The sequence below is a fragment of the Sphaerodactylus townsendi genome, linkage group LG02 (genome assembly GCF_021028975.2).
Source record: "Sphaerodactylus townsendi isolate TG3544 linkage group LG02, MPM_Stown_v2.3, whole genome shotgun sequence".
Classification (NCBI taxonomy): Eukaryota; Metazoa; Chordata; class Lepidosauria; order Squamata; family Sphaerodactylidae; genus Sphaerodactylus; species Sphaerodactylus townsendi.
Genome location: NC_059426.1, coordinates 113,402,518 through 113,424,503, shown reverse-complemented (window position 1 = coordinate 113,424,503; position 21,986 = coordinate 113,402,518). Strand labels below are relative to the sequence as shown.

Here is a 21,986-nt window from a genome sequence, read left to right as displayed (position 1 = left end):
TTCCTGAAGAAATTAAAAAAAGAGAAATACAGACCAGACCGCAATAAACCCCCAGGAAGTGGTCACTATTTATATAGCAAAAGCTGTTTCCACCAAGACACAATCATTGCCTCTCCCTCTCTCTGTTATTTGGAGTCAGATATCTAAGCTGTTTACAAAGCACCATTCTGTTCAGTGATGAAGACCACCAACTGACAAAGGAGACTGTTCTTCCCTTCTAACCTTTGCACATATATGGCTCTTTTGCCAATGGTTGTCTAAACCTTTCCTCTCTCTTTATCCTAAAGCCCCCTTTAAAAAACAAAAATGACAGCCTTGTTCCATCATTCATTTCTTCTGTATGAAACCCACACTGGAATTAAGACTGTTAAACCATTAAAGAGCTGTTAAAACTGATTGCTCATCATTCAATAGTTTAATTAACCAATTAACCAATCAAAACAAATATTACTATATCTCAGCAAAGTACCAGGTGATGTTTGGGAGATATACAAAGGAAATAAGGTTCCCCCCTTCATCTAGCAAAGCACATGCTGACTAGGAAAACACAAACACTTTGCATGAAGGAATGCATGCTATTGTTCCATCTGAGTTAAACATGTTGGAATGACAACTAGCTTAAATAATGTCTTCAGTTTCAATATGAGTTAAAATCATTAATTAATTAGTTGACATGATTTAGCAATAAACTGATCAAAATTAAACACTTGATTTTAAGTTGTAGTTAAGGAATTACTTTATATCAATGAACTGATTAGTGCTTTTGACTCAAATTGTTCTGAATTTGTAGTCATATGATTGCAAACAATTGAGAGTCAGCATGGCATAGTGGTTAACAGGGGCAGATCTGCTCGGGGACAAGGAGTAACCCCTTTCCCCAGGCGCAACTAATCTGGTCATGTGAGGCATGCAAAATTGGCCCCCCACGTGATTAGATGTCTTCACAAAGACGATGAAGCATCGTGTTCAGGCTCCTTCAACCCCGCTCACATCATCATCGATGTGGGTGGGGCTGAGGAAGCCCGAACATGATGTTGTCTTCAGGCTTCTCTGGCCCTGCCCACATCATGGGAGCAATGACGTCGGTGGGGCTGAGGAAGCCTGAAGGTAACAGCGGCACCCTTCCCCCCTCCTGGCCAGCTTCTGCACTTCTGCACTTCTCAGACCCTGGGGCAAGCAGGAGCCAGCCTCCAGGGACCCGTGGGGGGCTCCACCCCTTTCACCTCCTCCCCCTTCCAGGCTCTTCTCCCCCCTCTGGTCCTCTCACAGCCTGGCCTCTGCCTCTCCAGAGCCTGGAAAGAGTAGTAGCCACTGCCAGCCTCCAGAGATGTGCTTTTAAAAGCACGGAGGCTGGCAGTGGGGCTTGTGGAGGGGTCAGGGGCCTGGCCCTACCCTCGGCCTTTGTGTTTTTAAAAGCATGTCTCTGGAGGCTGGCAGTGGCTTCTGCTCTCCCCAGGCTCTGGGAAGGGCAGAAACTGGGCTGCAAGGAGCGGGGGGTGGGGGGTATGGGGCTCAGGGGTGGGGCCCTGCCCTCGAGCCCTGCCACCAGGCACAGAAGAGTGCCCGGAGAATGCTTGTCTCTGGGTGCCATTTTCCCCCCATCCGTCTCTGGTGCTTAATAGCAACAATGCTAATTTGGAGAACCAAGTCTGATTCCCTACTTCTCCACATGAGTGGCAGACACTAATCAGGAGAACAAGGTGTTTTTCCCACTCCTCCACATGAAGCCTCCTGGGTGACCTTGGGCCAGTCACAGTTCTCTCAGCCCCACCTAACACATAAGGTGGCTGATGTGGGGAGGGGAAGGCTATTGTAAGTCACTTTAAGACCCCTTAAAGGTAAAGAAAAGTGGGGTATAAAATCATTTAAAATAATTTAAAATCATTTTTCTTCTTTTGGTTAATTACGGTACATTTTATTCCAGGAGCACCTTCACAACCTGATATTAATCACTGTGGTGCATGTCCTGGTTACACTGAGATTAAACTAAGCACTGTATGTGAATTACTTGCATCTACCGAAGGGGCCAACTCCTCCTGCCTTTCCCTCCACCTTGGCCCCATGTCACCAGTTTCCTCCTCATCCAACTCCTCTTCCTGGATGACTGAAACGGCATGCAAAGATTAATGGTGGTCATGGTGAGGAGGGGGATCCTTCCTGCCTTTTCTCCTCCTTGGCCCCATGTCACTAGCTCCATCCTCCTTCTCCTCTTCCTAGACCACACAACAGTAAATGCCACAGTTGCAGCCACCAGCAGTCACAACTCTCCCATGGGGAGTGGCTGACACCTGCGCCTGTTCCTCTTTAGGTAGCTACAGATGGTACAGTGACTAATTATTCAGTAATGGGGGGAAAGGAAGAGTGTGTAAGGCCCTTTCCCCACTCACCTTTGCCCGAGGGTTGCTGCGGGCAATTCCTGGCGGGCGCCCCGGCATCCCCACAACCCCGCGTTCTGCACGGGGTCGTCAAAAGGCACCATTTGAAAAGCGCCAGAAATTCCGCGCGTCGAGGGGGCGCGAGAGAAGCAGTGTTGGGGTGGCTGCGTTCTCGCCGCCCCTGAAGTGGGGAGGGCAGCTGAACCCCGCGCTACTTTAGGAGAGTAGCGCGGGGCTTAAGGAAAGTGGGGAAAGGGCCTAAGAGAATGAGGAACTGCCAAATTCTGTTGTTTTGTTTGTGTTGTTTTTTACCTGTTTTGTGTAAGCTCTGCCCCCAAGCCATATGTGCATGGCAACTGGTTGGAAGTGAGTGGTCACCACCACAACTAGCCTTTTATATAATAAAATAAATATACAATAACCACTGCAGCTGGAGTGTACAGAATTGACGGCATAGTCTCTCATGAAATCCCAAATCTTGGTCTGTGGTATTCCACTGCTGTTGAGAATTGAGTGTGCATTAGTCACTTACCCAGCAACTTACTCACAAATAAAAGCACAAAGTACCCCCCAATTTTTCACCAAAAAATGATCTTAAAACATGGCCTCAGCTTATCCAATTACACTGAAATTCGCTATAACAACCACAAGCTATAAGATTAAAAACAACTAAATGTAATTAAATGCAAATACCTACTGAGTTCAGATAACGCTGATGGTAAGTAAGAAAAACTTGGTTTTGTGAAGTCTACTTATAATGAAATGGTGTGTGTGTGAAGAGGGAATTAATTATTTGACTAATTTGATAATAGTGATCTGATCATATGCTTTTATTTTCTACAAAATAAATCATGGCTTAACAGGGTAGAAAAAGATGGCAGAGGTGCTTACATCATGCTCTTTTTGAGAAGTGTTTCATGTATAAATGTAGAAGGAGAACTTATCCACTACCATGCCACAAGAATAGACATATCTTTACTTTTCTGTTTTCAAATTGTGTCTTCCCAAAATGTGCGAAATATACATAACAACAATTTTCATTAGATAAATAGGTGCATTTTTAATGATTCAGGGACCATTGAAGAAGTGCACTGAAAGGCATGGAAAGTTTTTTAAAGCCCCAGGGAGATTCTCCAATGTGATATATTTTTAATACCACATTTGGAAGTCCATATAAAATTATTCTTTAATATACCATTGTATATGAGCCTTCAGTGCAATATTTAATTCATACTACATTAAAGAATCTCACATTAGGTGTGCATTAAATGGAGTCTCTAATATGCTATTAAATATATATACCACACCAGAGAGCCTCTAATTAGTCAATAATTGTACATGGACTGTCTACTGTGATATTAAAAATATATCACAGGAAAAAACCCACTTTATTTATCTAAGAAAATCATAACATAGACCTGAGGACTCTTTCAACAATTCTTGAATTAAAGATTCAATGTGTATTCTGGGGCACATTTCTCCCCTTGCATCTATGCTTAGAAGAACTGGTAAACTTTAGCATGCTTTTGCAATGATCCCTGAAGATACAACACCAAGAAACCTGATATATATATATTTGACTTTATCAACCTTTCTCTCTCTCTCTCTCTCTCTTTATATAGATAGATAGATAGATAGATAGATAGAGAGAGAGAGAGAGAGAGAGAGAGAGAGAGAGAGAGAGAGAGAGAGAGAGAGAGAGAGAGAGAGAGAGGTTGATAAAGTCAAATATACTATTATATTAGTTGAAGACAGTCATTCTGTAGCCACCATTTTGCAAGTTAGAGTCCTAATACAAAATTAAATTTATTATGCAACATGTTTACAGGGGGTTTTTGACACTTGTAAAAAGAGAACAAAGTAGTCCAGCCTTTTAGCATGTACATGCTTTAGATTTGCAAGTTTTATAGCCATACGACGGAAGGCAGATTCAGGTACACAGTGTCCAGTGGAGTGCCACAGGGCTTGGTTCTGGGCCCAGTACTTTTCAATTTTTGTATAAATGATCTGAATGAGGGTTTGGAAGGACCACTAAGTTGATACCAAATTGGGAGGAGTAGCAAACACTCCAGAAGATCAACGAGATCTGAACACACTGGAAAAGTGGGAAGATATGAACAAGATGCAATTCAACAAGCTGCATCATTGAAGGGCCGGGGACTTCCAGTAACTCCGCCATCACAGAACACAGCAACCTATTCGGGACATATGGGGTAAGATGGTCCCACAGGTATGAGGGCCCCAAGCCGCAAAGGGCCTTGGAGGTTAATACCAGTACCTTGAAGACGATCTGGAATTCCACCGGGAGCCAGTGCAGGTGGCACAGCACGGGGGCAATATGATCTTGATAAGTACCCCCTGTAAGAAGCCAAGCCGCTGCATTCTGGACCAGCTTCAACTTCCAGGTCAGTCTCAAGGGAAGGCCTGCGTAGAGCGAGTTACAGTAGTCCAATCGTGAGGTGACCATCGCATGGATCACAGTGGCAAGGTCAGCCTGGGAGAGGTATGATTTTCAGCCCATTGCTTTGCCAGCTGAAAAAGCAGCCTGGCTGGGGTAGGTAGAGGGGGAAAGGGGCGGGACAGTCCCCCACTCCATGGCCCCTTCCCCTTTCCCCTCCCACTTACCTTTTTCAGCCAGCAAAGCAGCCAGCTGAAAAAAGCTTTTTCAGCCGACTGTGTTGCTGCCTGAAGAAGCAGCCTGGCTGGGGCAGGGTGAGGGGAGAAGGGGGAGAGGTTGGGCCTCCTGTTGCACTGAGGCCCAGCAAATTCTGGGAAGGAGGAGGGGTATGGCTGGGACTTGGCATGACATGCGCACGTCGCAGAGGCCCAGTCATGCCCCTCCTCCTTCCCAGAAGTGGGAGGGGCGATATTTGCACACACCCCACGTGGCTCCCACGGAGGCACCAGATGTCCCCTTGGCAGCTACACCACTTTTGTCCCCTGTGACCATGAGATTCACAAAAGGAACCATGCTCAACTCTTTAAAGGGCAACTCTTTGGACTGAGTCAATACAAGAAGCACTCATGAATAACTAACAACAATTTTGTAACAAACATATTTAAAAGAATAATAACATTATAATTATCAGTCATATACTTCACATGCACTTTGAACATACAATCATTGACTTGTACTGCAATCCTAAACAGATTCTTAGCCTTCTAATCCTACTGCTCTTCTACACATCAGCTATATATTTGACACAACTTGGTTTTGTTTCCCTTCAAAGGGTTGCTGCAAATTCCTCAGATCAAGAGTAACTGGAGTGGTTCAGTGACACCCTAAACAAATGACTGCTCAGTGGACATATAAGCCAATCATTCAAAGTCCACCAAAATTCATAGGATGCTAGGGAGATTCTAATCATGTAAACATAATAATACTTACATTTTCTCTAAAGATAAAAGCCAGGATTGCAGCTGAGAGTTCTGCTAGGAAGATCAGCAAAATAAACATGAAGAACTGAAAGAGAAAAAGGAAAGGAAGACAAATCATTGTGTGTGTACAGAAAACAGCTGGGACAGAATTCTCAAAATAATCAAAATTATTAGGCAAGCTGAGTGGAGAATTTTTCCTCTTCACACATAAAAGAAATGTACAACTACAACAGAACAAACTTGCCAAATCCTTAGATCAGAAAAACATCCAGAGCAGTGGCAGGCTGCAAGGGTTAAAGTTTTACTTTTATCAGCTGTTTTCAGTATTGATCACTGGCATGATTTCTGATTCCTGATTCATGGCTGAGAGTTACTCAAGGCTGTTCTGCTCTTCTGTGATAACACTCCAAGCACAGCTGAAGACTGCTCTGCATTGTGTGGTGCAATTGGTGGAACGTAACCGTCCAGTTTGGGAAAGGGCAGGGGCGAATCGCTGTTGGGAGGCAGCATAGCCCTATTCCAGCAGAAATGCCCTCCCTGTGGGCAAATTAGTCATTAAGCAGCCACTATGGCCTGCAAAGATGCTTGGATACAGTGCAGAGCACCACGTCACCCCCACTGGGATGATCTAGAGGAGTGGCCAGGGGTGGAACTGACCTTAGTTGGCTTTCACCCTGGCTTTTCCTTTGGATATGTGGCAGCCCAGGCATGGCCACTGAGTCCAGTGGAAAGCTTTTTGGTGGGGGAGAGGGTTTTTTTTTTGTATTTTGCCTCCTTGCACCAATGAAAAGCTCTCTGGAGGCCATGGAACAGCACTGTCCTTGGCCACCTCAGGGCTCTAGATTGGGCTGCTCTGCTGTTAATAGACACATGCAGCAAAATAGATCTAATTTTTGGCTTTAAATTTTCCAGCAATTTGTATTTTTCTAAACATGGAAAGTTTAACTGATAGAGTAGGTTGAAAGACTAGGGGCATAACAGCTCAGATTTGACTGCAACACTTCTTATAAAATTAGATTTGACCAGGGTACTTCATATAAAATCATAACATGAAAAACAATTCCCATACAGGAAGAAACTTGAGTTGAAAATTCCCTTGGGATATTTCTTTGTTTCTACTTGCTCTCCTGTTTTGCACTGTTGCATTGAATTTACACAAACTAAAAGCTTCAAACATTCATTATGTATTACTGTCAGTCCCCCCACTCAGACAATAAAACACTTGTAAGTTTTCAAGGATTTTATTGAAGACATATGAGAGACAGAAGAAGACAGTTCTGGTGAAAAGGCACCAAGCACTTGATAATATGGATAGCATAGTCCCCACCCCCTCATGGGAACAGAGAGAGGCAGAAGTGTCCAGCCTGGAGGCCCTTCCCAGCCACAGAACTTCAAGGCCAGAGCCAGAAGATAGCGATGCACTTGCAAAAGCATTCCCAAACAGTTCCCCCTCCCAACAAGAGCATCCTGACAATTACTGCAAAATCTCTGATGGTAGACTCTGGCTCATCTGCTCTTGAAAACATTGTACATTTACTTGGATTTTAATCAGACCATGAAAATAACTGCTATTAAGAAATACTCCTTCTAGATCCAAAAGAAATAACAATTCTGCCAGGCTAATCTTTTCAGGACCCACAGAGTTTCCTGCCCTAAATTTGCTTTTTGCGTGTGTGCGTGGAAGAAAACTTGTTCTAGGCCAAAGTGTTTCAAAAATTCTTTCATAGCTTTTTACATTCCACATATATGTTGGGGTTCCCAGAACAAATTAGTTTGGGGTACCAGGGGTCAACTAATTTAGCAAATGAAAGTTTAGTGACTACATATATCTCCTGATGCATATAAAGGAAGCAAATTTGGGAAAGATAAAGAAAGTGGTAGAATAAGAAAAAACACAGTAACATTACATACTCATATTGAACATTATAGTGTACTCAGTTTCTACTTCACACTTTGTTTAGAGTCTAGACTTTCACCAATATGTGGAATAGTCATTCTAGATCAGTGGTTCTCAACCTGGGGGTCAGGAACCCTTTGGGGGTCAAACAACCCTTTCACAGGGGTCGCCTAAGACTCTCTACATCAATGTTCTCCATCTGTAAAATGGATAAATGTTAGGGTTGGGGGTCACCACAACATGAGGAACTGTATGAAAGGGTCGTGGCATTAGGAAGGTTGAGAACCACTGTTCTAGATGCATGGGCCTTATTTATTTACAACACTATCCTAAGCAGATTACTCAGAATTCTACTGAGGTCTATTTAATGGGACTTACTCCCAGAAAATTTCTCTTAGGATTGCACCATTAAAATATGATTTATTGTGTTTAGGAACTGCTACTGAGAAAAAGCTGATAAAGAGAAATTCTATTCTCTGATTATAGGCCTTACTAAACAGCCAGTGCAATAATTGTCATTGTTACAGAATCGGATGTGTAACATTGTGGAGATAGGACACATCCATGGTAGCTAATGTATAGAATTCTCACAGAATCACTGGTACACCAGGCTATTGTGAAGGCTTTCCTGGAAATAAGAGCCATATTTATGATTCACAGGTTTTTGTCCCAGCGTTGATTAAGTTAAATGTTACTATTAGTCAGCCCACAGGCAATAACTGAAAAATAACTGAAAATAATATAATAGCAGAGAGGTACCAAAGTCTATGAAAATAATAAGCAAGACACCACTACACAAAACCTAAATTGTTTTTATGTGAGATATATACATATACATATACATATACATATACATACATATATATATATATACACACACACACACACACACACACACACACATACATACATACATACATATATATATATATATGTTATATATATTTATGCTGTTGATGCAGAAAGGTAATTGCAGTGTTTATTCCTAGGTAACTAGAACAATTACCTCTAAACAATGGAAAAACGATCCTAACCTGGATAGTCCAGGCTAGCATGATGGATTGAGTAACAAGAGTTTCTGCACCAGTGTCATCTGATACCCATCTGAACTATGTAGTCCATAGAAAAGAAAGCCAAACAACGAAGACACAAAACGCCACTTATGCTTACAAAGAGGAGAAGGCATTTGTTCTCACGGATGGCTCCACAGCACCCAAGAAAGCCCAGCAGGAACAGCATTGCACCCATGGCCAGCATGATGTATGCCCCAGTGAACAGCAGAGGATTAGTAGCCACTATCTCTCGAAATCCAGTGGGATCTACTATGACCCAGATCCCAACTCCTAGTAGACATGTGCCACCCATCTGTCGTTAACAAAAAAGGCAAAGAAAAGTTAGAAACAACATGTATCCTAGACTCTTTCACCCCAACCACAAGTCATAATCAGATCTAAATGCTGAATTACAGAGATAGCTGTATCTTTCCCCCAACTTTCCCCCTTTATTTTTTATTACTGGATCTATTTACAGAAGAAAGCATCCATTCACAATAGCTCAGCTATTCCAGTGATTGCTCTTTCTGTTTATTGAATATGCTCTCCTCTCCTAACCCACTAGTTTGTAAGTGAGGAAGACCTGGAGCAACATTACTATATAGAGAGCAAGATCACAGCATCAGACACACAGTCCTTATCCTTTCGAAAACCTTTTCCCATTGGCATGAGAAGGGAGGCCCCTAGCTGTGTTACTAGATAGCCCTTAAGGAATTCCTTACCCTAAGGTTGTCCAATTTTCACACCATAATGAACACTCCTTATTTTAAAATGGTTCAGTTGTACTTAACGGTCTGATAAAGTAAATTCTCAAATGATACTTCTGTAATTAGTGGCTTCTTCTGTAACTAGTAGCATCGTAGGGAAACTATCATAATAGATGATGCTCTTTCTGGTATGTGAGATTGGGAACCCACAGGCCACTAGTTGCTGCTGGTGTGTAATAATTCAAAAGTGTGCTCACAAGTCTTATTCACAGATACAGCCTCCATCCCTATCACTAGCAATCACCTACCAGCAAATGTACAAAATGTTTTTGATACTGTATTTGAACCTTAAGGGCTATTCTGCATTGCACTGCTTTCCCAAAATACTGCTGGTCCTAATAATTCAGAGAAAAGTTATGTGAGAAAAACAGAGAATACTTACAAATATGAAGAAATTGAAGACAAACATCAAGTACTTCATGCAGCTCAAACAATCCCCTTCCATGGCTACAGAATCAGGATAATCCTGGAAAACAAACAACAATCCATTAGCACACTCTCCCTTTACTTTTCACTCTTCTTCCTGTGAAGACCTTGAGGTAGAATAATATGGAGTGATAGGCAATAATGGTTAACTCCACTTCCAGATGGTTTTCTCCCTGGTGTACCAGGACCAGAATTAAGGGTAAGGAAAGGCTAATTGATATACCAACTTTTTAATAAATGTCATCCACTCATCAGCTGATATGTTTTCTTTTACCTAGCAATCACTAAGAACTGCACTCACCTGAATGTACTGCATATTGGAATCATTCTAAAGGGTTCTGCTTTTTATTTCTAGGCAGATGCAGCACATTATCAGGCCTATGACTAGGAGAAACCTTTCACCAGCCCATGATAGGATCTCATCACTGAACTTCTTCTACTGCATTTCATGGCCAATATGATAGGTTCCTAGTCAGAAGAAAGAGTTGGTGGTGGAAAGTATAAAAGAGTTTGCCAAGCTAAAAAACATGTCTGTCCCTGGAAGATAGCCAAGATGTTGAGGCACAGGCTGTGCAACCAGCCCTAAATATAGTGCAAAAGAGAAGCATCAATACTGGATCAGCAGACAGTAGAGTTAAAAATGAATAATAATAACAGTACAATGATAACAATAATGAAAATTATGAAAGTAAAAATGAATGCAAAAATGCTTCTTTGTGATCCAGAATCTAGTTATATCTCAGGGAAAGAGTTCATCTCAGGGAAAGAGTTCATCCAAAGTTTTCTAATCTAGACAAAGCTAATGAAAGGGGGAAACAGTGGGTTAAATCCAGTGAAAAAAATCCCATTCTACTAGAGTTGTTGTGCAAGCAGAAAGAAGAGGAAAAGACCATGGTAGTGACTTATATTAAGCAAGGTTTATCATACTCTCACTTATATTTTTGCTAGTACAAAATCTTGTGCAGCCTGTTTCTGGGCACTATAATATACCAGTGTGAACCCACAAAAACCTGTGGGAGGCATCTTATTTCCCCTCCCCCACTCTTTCCTCTGTCCCTTTCCTGAAAGCCCCCATAGCCCCTCTCTTACCCTGCTTTCTTACCTCCTTGGGGCTGAGAAGACAGGAAACTACAAAAGGACCCTTTAAAATGCTACTTATAACCAAAGGAAAGATTAATATTAACTCTTCAGATTTGCCATATGGACAGAAACCAAAACAATGTATGACAGTTTCTGCCCATTCACATTTCTAAAAGTAGGAAAGAAACACATTTTAACCTAGTAAAAACTAGACCTCTTAAACCAGATGGATATACCATAAGAAACAGGAATGAACAAATGCCTACTACCATAAAAAAAAAGAATTTGGGATTCAGATTTTGGAAATATGGAATAAGGCAGGGCTTAGTAAATGTATATGCATACATTACTTTGTTGCACTATGGAAAGAATACAAAACCTAGGATCATAGATCTTCTGGGCATGCCAGCCTCCAGTTGGGGATTAGGGGTCTTCCAGAATTAAAGCTCATCTCCAGACCACAGAGACCCATTCCCCTGGAGAAAATGGATGCTTTGGAGAGTGGACCGTACAGCACTGTAGGCCACTGAGATCTCGGTCCTCCTTAGGCTCCACCCCCAAATCTTCAGGAGTTTTCCAATCTGGGTCTGGCAACCTTAACCCCTGCCCTTCCTAGCAGCCAGGGGGGAATTGTGGAAACCCTTGTATCAGTGGGTGTTTCCTGATTGATAGTAAACTGTTTTTTAGTGGTTACTGTTTATGTGGCTGTTACTTTGAAATTGGTTTAATTGTTATTGTTGTACTGATAATTGGATGGAAAGGTCTCCTGAGCTTTGGAGAAGTAGGGTATGAATGGCAAAATGAATAAATGTGTGTGTTCACTTTTTTTTTAGGAGTGTCTGTAGCTGGAACAATCACATACATTCTTCACTTCCTGGTCTATCTCTAACATTCTGCATTCAATTACATGGTACAACAGGAAAATACTGTTCTTCTATGGAAAGCAAAAACACAAAAATCTATGTGGGATCTCCTCCATCATTATCTACAAGTTGGGTGATAAATCCTTTCTTTTCAGTCTCTGTTTCTCCTAATCCAAAGAATTTGAGACTGCAGTACATTGACACAGTGTCTCTTTCCATGGTGACCATGGTAACTGATCTGCTTCAGCTATGGTCCCTGATGAAGCTCTTGGCAGGCAGAAGTGTTCTCTTTGAGGGGGGAGGCATGTTAGCCGTAGATAGAACATGCCTCATGTAAGCAACCCAGTTCCAGAGAACATTTTTCAGTCTGAACAACATTTAGCAAGTCTGATAATTAGACCTGATTTTTAAAAATTAAGAAATGGGGAGGTCAAGGGATGAATCAGATAGGTGAATGAGGCACAACTCATGGCCACAAATATAAACACCTATTTTCCAGAAAGTAGCAAAAAGCCACAAATGCTGTCTGACTGTACCACACCTGGATATTGTCTCCCAAGGGAGAAGGCAAAGAAATAGAGCTCATATTCTGTGCAAAAGGATTATCCTGCTGCCTTACAGAAATCCTTCTTCAGTGGGTCTGAAAAAAAACCAAAGCCAGGACAAATTTTCAAATGCCAAGTTTTATTGAAAACAATTTCCATTCCAGAAAGAACTTTCCTTCATGGTATGCAGTTTTTAAAGAGAAAGAATGGAGAATGGAGACAGATGCTTCAGTCTTATAGGTCTCAGGAGGGTAGTTTGTGATGCCCACTGTAACGGACTGGTAGAATTGTATTTCTAGCTATTGGAGAAGAAAGAGCAGGAAGAAGTTACAAGTATCATGAGGAGAAGTTGAAATTTAGGATTGCAATAATTAATACAAGTGATTTAAAAATAACCCATGAGTGACAGAAAAAGAGAGAGAGAATTTGGATTTATACCCCCCTTTCTCTCCTGTAAGAAGACTCAAAGAGTCTTACAAACTCCTTTCCCTTCCTTGCCCCACAACAGACACCATGTGAGGTAGATGATATAATAGAAGAAGCGTTATTGCCTCTTTCATACATAGGAGAATGCCTCTTCTGCTATGGTGCCTACTGTGATGTGGATGTATCATCCAAAAAAGAAGTTCCCTCAGAACTAGTTTATTCATTTGCAAATGTGTGCAGATTTAGAACCCAAACATTAATCAACAAATATTTATTTGACAGCGTAGCAGCCCAGTTGAAATTCCTTTCAAACTAGCTGTACTTCTGTGTCCTAGCCATTCAAACAAACATCTCCCCACACATTCCACATATCCACTGATAATATTGCTATCCACTCTGTACAACAAACATGAAGCCTTGGGTGAATATTTGGCTTTTATATGAAGTGCTGGCAGTTCTATTCTATTCAGTGTATTACCAAGACATACCACTTCTCACTTTTCAAAATCCACAATTCAGCCTTATTACTGAAACTAAATCTAAACAGCCCTAATTGGAAACAGAGGCGTAGCAAGGGGGGAAAGCATTCAATGTACTGGTGCGTCCTCTGCCCCCGTACCGCCCCATCCCACCCCGAAATGTCCCCACCACACTCCCACAGGGGCGCATGCGCACCCCCCGTGCCCTTGGAGCTACGCCTCTGATTAGAAATGAATACATATCGTCCCTTTGGTTATTCTCCTCCCTCCCCTCCTTTTTTGGGGGGGTTGGTTGGTTGTGATGGTCTCCACCAGACCGTATATGAATCTGGAGTACAGACCAATCTTCTCAAACTCTGCAAATTCAGTAACAGTAGTTCAGATACTGCTGTAAAAGAGGTTATAGGCAAGTTAACATGTTTTGCTTCCAAGAGAGATGGTGATTTAACAACTACTGGACTTAACAGCATTTTAGAGAATTACATATGAAAGATACAAAGTCATCCCAAATGTTTACTGATGGTATAATTGACAAGTACTGATGGCATGTTTGAAAAGGCATCTTGCACTCAAAGAGTCAGTGCTGATCTGTGGTTCTAAATTATCTGCCAAAGAATGGTCTCAGGTCCATTCACACATGAAATTGGTCTGCAACCACAAGTCACTGTCAAAATAATACTTAGATTTTTACAAAGTGATTAGTCTTGAAACTCATGAGTATGAAACTTGTGAGTATAAGCAATGTGCAAGAACCTCATTCCATTTAACACACATCCAAACATGCCTTAACTTTTCAGATCCATTACCGTTATGGCACCAAATGAATGGCAGTTACTTATAACATAGGTCATGCTCATGTGATCTTTCTAACACTGCCACCACCAACCGCCATTAGTAAAACATTAATCCTAGACAAAGTAAATGACTTGTACAGACTACTTTGTGTAATTCCAGTGGATGGACATTGAAGAAAATTATGGATTTTAGTGAGAAGTCATTTAAAAATGATGATATGTTAAAACATGATAAATGACAGCAAGCACTGACTAAAAAAAGTCACAAAGGAAGTTGTTTTCAAATTAACTAAAAGCTTCATAACACAGTTGGCATTTCACTTCCAGAGCACTGACTTCATCACATCGTGAATTATTCTGACTTAAAACTAATGCAAGTGAGATCAAAGTCTACCTTCCCTTCTCTCCCCAAGTCAGACAGTTAATTAGGCCTTTAGGGACACATGGATATAATTCCCACCTATTTCATTTGCAAAATACCCTGAAAACATATAATCAACAAACATAATCAATTACACCTCTCAACCCTTCTGATCTAACATTCTACACAGGCCATTTTTCTCCATATGACATCTCAAAAATATAGAAAAACCTCCTAATGTCTTCATCACTTCCACTGAACCTTTGGAGAAATGAAATATGCAGAAGTTAGACAAATAAGTTTATGTTTTAAACTTTAATTGAAGAAAAAGTGCCAGGAAGCCAAGTAAGATTATAATGGTGGAGGAAAAGGCTTACAGACCCACAAGCACTGCTTGTCCTGTCCTCTGAGACATCTAGGCACAAGCAGCTGTCCAAGTCAGTAGGATTCCAACTGCCCAATAACAACAAGCAATCTCCTGTTGATTTATTCTGCTAACATTCAGCTGGCTGGTAGATGGAAGTAAACTTGCAGAACAGAGGAGGAACAATTGGTGTCCCTTGCACAATTAGGTATGTAATTTCCAGTTTATGCAGAAATGCTAGCACTGTGTGAGGAGATGCTCTACCACTCTCCCCAAAAAAACTCTATGGAAACCTTAAAGTTTTTTGGCAAGTGCCAGAGTGTCCTCTTGGTGCAATGCTGGTATTTCTGCATAAACCGGAAGTGACATCATCACACAGAGGATGCTGGTGGCCCACCCCAGAATTTGCCTCCCTAAAACTCCTGCTGGTTGTCAGCACATGACAATCTCCAGCTTTCCTGACCCTTAGAGGATTTATCTCTCCCTCTTTTAGTTCTTCTGGCTTTTGTATGAATTACTGACTAACAGGACTAGTGTTCCCAGCTTCCCTTGCCTACATTGCTGTTCTGAGGCCCCAACTTGAATCTGTGTCTCCAGCTACCCAGTGGCTGGTCTCCACCAGGACAGTTTAGTGCACTTTCACACCGCTGGAGAATTAGCTGTTTGCCAGCTGACTGCCACCCTTTCCATGGTGCCAGTTTTAAATATCGTATTCAAACAGTAGAGGTCTAGGTGTACAGAGATCATCTACCAGCATTCAAAATTACAAAGCATTTATTAATAATAAAATGTCCACATACATACTCTCAGCACAACAAGGAATTGAGCAAGAGATCCAAACAAACAGTGTAAACACAATTCCCTTCCCCTCACTTTTGACATGCTTAGCTGATCTTGTCCTAACGCAGGCTGTTTAACTTTGAAAGCATAGTGTTCTGCAAGCTGCCCATTACTTTGATGTCTTTGTTCAACCAGGACCTTGACATGTTAGGTTAAATGTTAATGTCTGATAAGTGTCATAAGTCAAATGAAAAGTAAACCATTTTGTTTAAAATTCAGTTGTTGCAAACTCCTTCCAAGTTCTGCCCCATAGAACCCACAAGTAGAAGTTACACTAGGTATCAGCTTCTTGCTGGAGGTGTTAGCTGAGTATTTGCATGTCTCTAGCCATGGAGGTCATTAGCATTTCTAAAGTTCTGCTGGGTGAGGATGAAGAGCAAATGAACTTCCTCCTTCCTGTCTGTTGTCTGCTAAAAGACAGAATTATAAAAATGTAAAGGTGAAAGTTTTGTAGAGATTATAATGAATTATGACATAATGCTCCCTACTAAAGGTATTCCTTACCACCAGCCACTGTGCAACTGGAGAGCTAAAAGGCCAATTTACTCATGATATTCTCCCTTTTATCTAAATGGAATAAGTACTTATCCTACCTCATACAAATATATAGTAGTAACAGCTGCATGAAGTAGCTGTTTATTCTGGCTCATGAGTGCTTTCGCTATGAGAAAAGTTAACAGAATGCATTGTTTCCCTTCTCTAGCAATATGGCCCATGTGCTGTAATGAGCCTTAGGAGGGCAGCACATGGCTAATGGACTTCATATACCTTTTAAGACAGATTTTGTAAAGGCTGATAGGCTCCACTCAGAATCATGAGAGGCTCACCTTCTTCAGATTGCTAACTGATGGTCCCATAGAAAGTAGTTAAACAGCAAAATCTTTTTGAGAAATTCCATCATATGAATTCAGGAATGATGTCTCCCGTCACTTTCATTTTTCCCTTAGGCATGTTCATGAAGTTTCCACCACTAAATTTCTCTATTTAATTTGTCCACTCACTGTCAGATGTAATATTGAAACAGAAATATCTTATTCCCTTCATCCCATAGCCTGTAGAATAATTACTCACTGTATGCTTAGTTACAAATTTAGCTACATGTATGTATGTGATAGGCATCAGCTCTTTTGTAAAAAAGACTGTAGACTGGTTGTTGTGGGCTTTCCAGGCTGTGTGGCTGTGGACTGGTAGATCTTGTTCCTAACATTTCGCCTGCAACTGTGGCTGACATCTGCAACTGTGGCTGACATCTTCACAGGTGTATCACACCTATGTCTGCAGAATTGTCTGTAGAGTGTGTAGAACAGGGGTCTGCAACCTGCGGCTCTCCAGATGTTCATGGACTACAATTCCCATCAGCCCCTGCCAGCATGACCAATCGGCCATGCTGGCAGGGGCTGATGGGATTTGAAGTCCATGAACATCTGGAGAGCCGCAGGTTGCAGACCCCTGGTGTAGAATTATGCAGCCTGGAGGATAAAAACTGATCTCAGAAGCCAGGGTTTCATTTGCTCATTTTATCATTGATACAAGGGTTTCATTTGCTCATTTCATCATACAAGAAACAATACTGCATTTTGCTGTTAGTGTTGCCAGTCCAATGTGAGTGATACCAGGAAGTGACTTGGTCACATCCATCCAAGTTGTCAAGGCGCTTCTGGGTGAGATAAGATGGGAAAAGGGCAACCACAGATCAACAGCACTAGTAGTGGCGTAGGAACTGGCAGAGGGAGGGGGGTCAGCCTCTGGAAACATACCAAATGCTTCTTAATACAGGTTGCAGATGGGTTGTTTCTCATGACTCAGGCAAAATCGTAACACAGGATAGTCTGATACCATCTAGAATTCAAGAAATACCTTGGCTATCTTTATCTAGCTCTTATGATCAGAATACTTCCTGTAATTTCTCTACCAGCAGTGGCGTACCTGCCTAGGGACAGGGGGTACCCTATGTCCCCGGGCGCCCCCCATTTGGTCACATGGGAGGCGCCAACATTTCAGGGTCGTTTGTGTGTTTTTTAATTTTTTTAGTGTTTTTTACGTTTCAGCCTGCAGGGGGGCGCATTTTTAAGGCTAGTGGCTACAAAACTGTCCTGATGATACCACCCAAATTTGGTGATGTTTGGTTCAGGGGCAGCAAAGTTATGAACCCCCAAAGGGGGTGCCCCATCCACATTATTTTCAATGGGAGCTCACAGGAGATGGGGGCTACCCATTTGAGGGACCATAACTTTGGTCCCCCTGAACATAACTTCATCAAACTTGGGTGGCATCATAAGAATAGTTACCAGATGATACCCTGAAATTTTGGTTTCACAAGCTTTAAAAATACACCCCTTCCAGGCACCCCAAGAAATTTGCCCAAGATTTTTTTTTGTTTTGCAGTGACTTTGCTCCATTGTAGCCAATGGGAAATTTCTGAGTGTGTAGGCAGGCTGCACATTTTTGAAGATAGAGACACCAGACTTTCAGGGTGGCTCCAGGAGGGCTTCCTGGTAATAGCATCCAGGTTTGGAGACCTTTGCTTCTGGGGGTTCAATTTTATGGGCCCCCCAAAGGCTTATGGCCCCCCAAGAGCAGCAGTGGCATAGTGGCTAAGAGCAGGTGCACTCTGATCTGGAGGAACCGGGTTTGATTCCCAGCTCTGCTGCCTGAGTTGTGGAGGCTTATCTGGGGAATTCAGATTAGCCTATGCACTCCCACACATGCCAGCTGGGTGACCTTGGGCTAGTCACAGCTTTCCGGAGCTCTCTCAGCCCCACTTACCTCACAGAGTGTTTGTTGTGAGGGGGGATGGGCAAGGAGATTGTAAGCCCCTTTGAGTCTCCTATAGGAGTGAAAGGGGGGATATAAATGCAAACTCTTCTTCTTCTTCTTTTGTTTCCTCGCTCCTGCATATGAAAGCCTGCGGGGAGAGTTCTCTCAGAACTCTCTCAACTTGCCCCCCCCACACTCCAGATGCAAAGCTCACCAAGCTTGGATGCTATTACCCAAGGCCTCTTGGAGCCACCTTGAACGTCTGGTGCCCATATCTTCAAAAATGTGCAGCCAGTACTTACACACTCAGACATTCCCCAGAATCTGCCAGGCTCTTCAGCAAGTTCTGTGGGGCTTAGACTTCAATGGGGCTTTCTGTTATGCCCAGCTAGCTCTGTGGTAGAGGTTTCAACAGGAGGCACTGTGGTAGGGGTCTTGCTCTGGGGGCATTTCCTGTAGGGCTGCTGGTGTCAGTCTCCTGAAAGGAACCAGCCAAATTTGCTAAAATGTGTGTGGAAGAGGAAAATGCTGTGGGCACCAAGTTGAAGGAAAACCTGATGCCCACAGCATTCGGCCATCACAGGCAAACTTTAGCAAAGTTGGCTGGTTCCTTTCAGGAGACTCACAACAGCAGCCCTGCAGGAAATAAGTGCCCCATCCAGAGCAAGACCACTACGACAGATATTTTTATATATTTTATATATATTTTTATATATTTTTATATATTTTATATTTTTTCCCACCACAGAACTTGCTGAAAAGCCTGGCAGATTCTGGGGAATTTCTGAGTGTGTAAGCAGTGACCACACATTTTTGAAGATAGAGGTGCCAGACTTTCAAGGTGGCTCCAAGAGGCTTTGAGTAACAGCATCCAAGCTTGGTGAGCTTTGCTTTTGGGTGTGGGTGAGGGCGCTGAGAAGTTCTGAGAGAACTCAGCCATCAGGCTTCATGGGCAGGAGCGGGGAAACATAATAAGCCTTTTAGGGGCCCATAAAATTGGACCCCCAGAAGCAAAGGTCTCTAAGCCTGGATGCTATTATCAGGAGGGTTTCCTGGAGCCACCTTGAAAGTCTGGTGCCTCGATCTTCAAAAGTGTGCAGCCTGCCTCAGAAATTCCTCATTGGCTACAATGGAGCAAAGTCACTGCAAAACAAAGAATCTTGGGCAAATTTCTTGGGGTTCCTGGAAGGGATGTATTTTTAAAGCTAGTGACACCAAAATTTCAGGATATCATCTGGTAACTATTCTTATGATGCCAACCAAGTTTGGTGAAGTTAGATTCAGGAGGACCAAAGTTATGGTCCCTCAAATGGGTAGCCCCCCCCCATCTCCTGTGAGCTCCCTTTGAAATGGGGATGGGGGCATTCCATTTGGGCGTCCATAACTTTGCTGCCCCTGAACCAAACATCACCAAATTTGGGTGGTATCATCAGGACAGTCTCTGGATGATACCCTGAAATCATGGTGCTGCTAGCTTTAAAAATGTGCTCCCTGCAGGCCAAAAAACACCATAAATACCCCCCAAAAGCCCAAATAACTTGCATTCGCATTTGTTCATATTTGGGCAGGACATAATTGAACAATTTTTGTCCGAATGTGCCCAAATTTGCCCAGATTCCAGCCGAATCTGCTATTTGTTTCATCTGAATCTCCGTCAAAAGTGATGCTGTTTCAGGGTGGGGGAGAATCCAGCCCCAAACAGCATCACTTTCAATTTTGTTTTAACCGGGGACCCCAGATTCTCCCTTTCAGGTGGATTTAAAAGAAGGATCTGAGCTCCCTAGTTCAAACACCATTGAAAGTGATGGTGTTTGGGGGTGGATTCCACTGGAGGTGTTTTGTGAGAGCTGATGCTGACATTTGTTTGGTAAATGTTTTGCTGGGGGTGATTTGTGAGAGATTTACATGCTTAATACTGACTTGCACTGGCTTGGAGTTGTTTCTCAGGCTAACAACCTACCTCATAGGGTTGTTGTGATTAGGAAGTTAGGAAAAGAGTTGGTGGGGAGAGCGCCATATATGTTTTGCTGGGAGTGGGAGGTGTTTTGTGAGCTGGTACAAAAAATCATTGTTTGGTCATGGTGGGGGGGCGCCAAACTCAGGTTTTGTCCCCGGGTGCCAGTTTGCCTAGGTACGCCCCTGTCTACCAGTAATCCAATATTAACAAGAAACAACCTGATTGTTGTAAACAAAACATGATCATAAATATACAGAGGCTGAAGGCACACTTTATATTAAAAAGTAAAAGATATTAGAGGAGGAAAATCAGATATATGCATAAAGTGTTTCTGTGTGTGTAAAGTGCCGTCAAGTTGCAGCCAACTTGTGGTGACACCGGCAAGTGAAATGGTGGTTTGCGAAGCCAGTGGTTACTGACTTTTATTCTCAACTAATTTCTAATATTTTATTTATTTATTTATTTATTTATTTATTTATTTATGGGATTTCTATACCGCCCAATCCCCAAAGGGCTCTGAAACCCTAATATGGTCTCTGAAACCCTAATATGGTCTCTGAAACCAAAATGGTTCCAATCATGTGGCTTCTCTGACTTAAGAAGAGAAAGTGGAAGTTAATGAAGAACATCCATTGCAGCTAAACAGGTCCAACCTTCTTCTATCCAGCTTCCTCTTTAGCTAACACAACCAATGTACGTGTTCCACCAAGCGGACTTAAATCTTACACTTCATTTGCATATTTTTGTTTTAGTCAGAGAAAAGTAAAATAGCCAATCACACAAATAAGTCACAGTAAAGTTACCTCAAACAATCATTGAATGACAAAGCCGATGGCCACTCCTAGGTACTGTCTAGCAGGAAAGGAAGGTCCTTCCAGAAAATTGTAACACATGAACAACGAATTATCTTTATTAAATAGACTAAGAAGGACTCCAGGGTTGCAACTGGCAGTGTTAGACATCGAAGGTAAATTCAGGTTTCCCACATCATTAAACAAGGAACTGACAAACTAGGAGAAGAGCTTCTTTCATCCTAGCCTCAGCAAGGGGTTTTGAAATTTGGGGATCAAACTGTGAATGGCAATTAAAGAAAGCAATACAAAATAAAGCAAAAACTCATGTCCTTTGGTTATGTGAGCTTAATAATAATAAAAGGAAAACATGAAAGGAAAATAAAGCAATATTTTCCACCACCAAGGTTTATAGCAAAGACATTCAACACTGAATTGCTAAAGGTTGGTATACCTACCCCTGGTTCAGCCCTTCGTGAAGTAAGCTGCCCAGTGCTCTGAACTAGAGAACTCTGGTCTGTAGTTTTGTGCCAAAGATTGGGGCTGTACTTCCTTATGCTCTAGAGCACAGGTGTCAAACTCACGGCCCTCCAGATGTTATGAACTACAGTTCCCATCATCCCCTGCCAGTATCATGCTGCCGGTGAAGATGGCATAATTTCTGCCGGTGGAGAGGCACTGGGCCTTGGTTTACTGGGATCACAGACATTCAAAGAAGAAAACTGGAAGGCCATAGGAACAGAACATCCATGTAGAGGCAATCAAAGAAATGATGACAAATAAGTCAGGGGAGGAATTGACCCAATTTTGATTATGGGAGAGAGAAAAGTGGTA

The 21,986-nt window shown here is 42.2% G+C and overlaps 1 protein-coding gene across 2 annotated transcripts in view; it reads right to left on the bottom strand.

Annotated features, from left to right (window-relative positions):
* The window catches only part of TSPAN18 (tetraspanin 18), a 175,478-nt gene that overhangs the window by 19,225 nt on the left and 134,267 nt on the right, over positions 1–21,986 (bottom strand). For both annotated transcript variants that reach the window (XM_048483711.1, XM_048483712.1), the window contains 3 exons: positions 9,852–9,935; positions 8,821–9,015; positions 5,764–5,838 (listed from right to left, as the gene is read on the bottom strand). In XM_048483711.1, coding sequence (XP_048339668.1) covers positions 5,764–5,838; positions 8,821–9,015; positions 9,852–9,914 — 333 coding nt within the window. In that variant the 5' untranslated portion in view covers positions 9,915–9,935. The remainder of the gene's footprint in view (positions 1–5,763; positions 5,839–8,820; positions 9,016–9,851; positions 9,936–21,986) is intronic.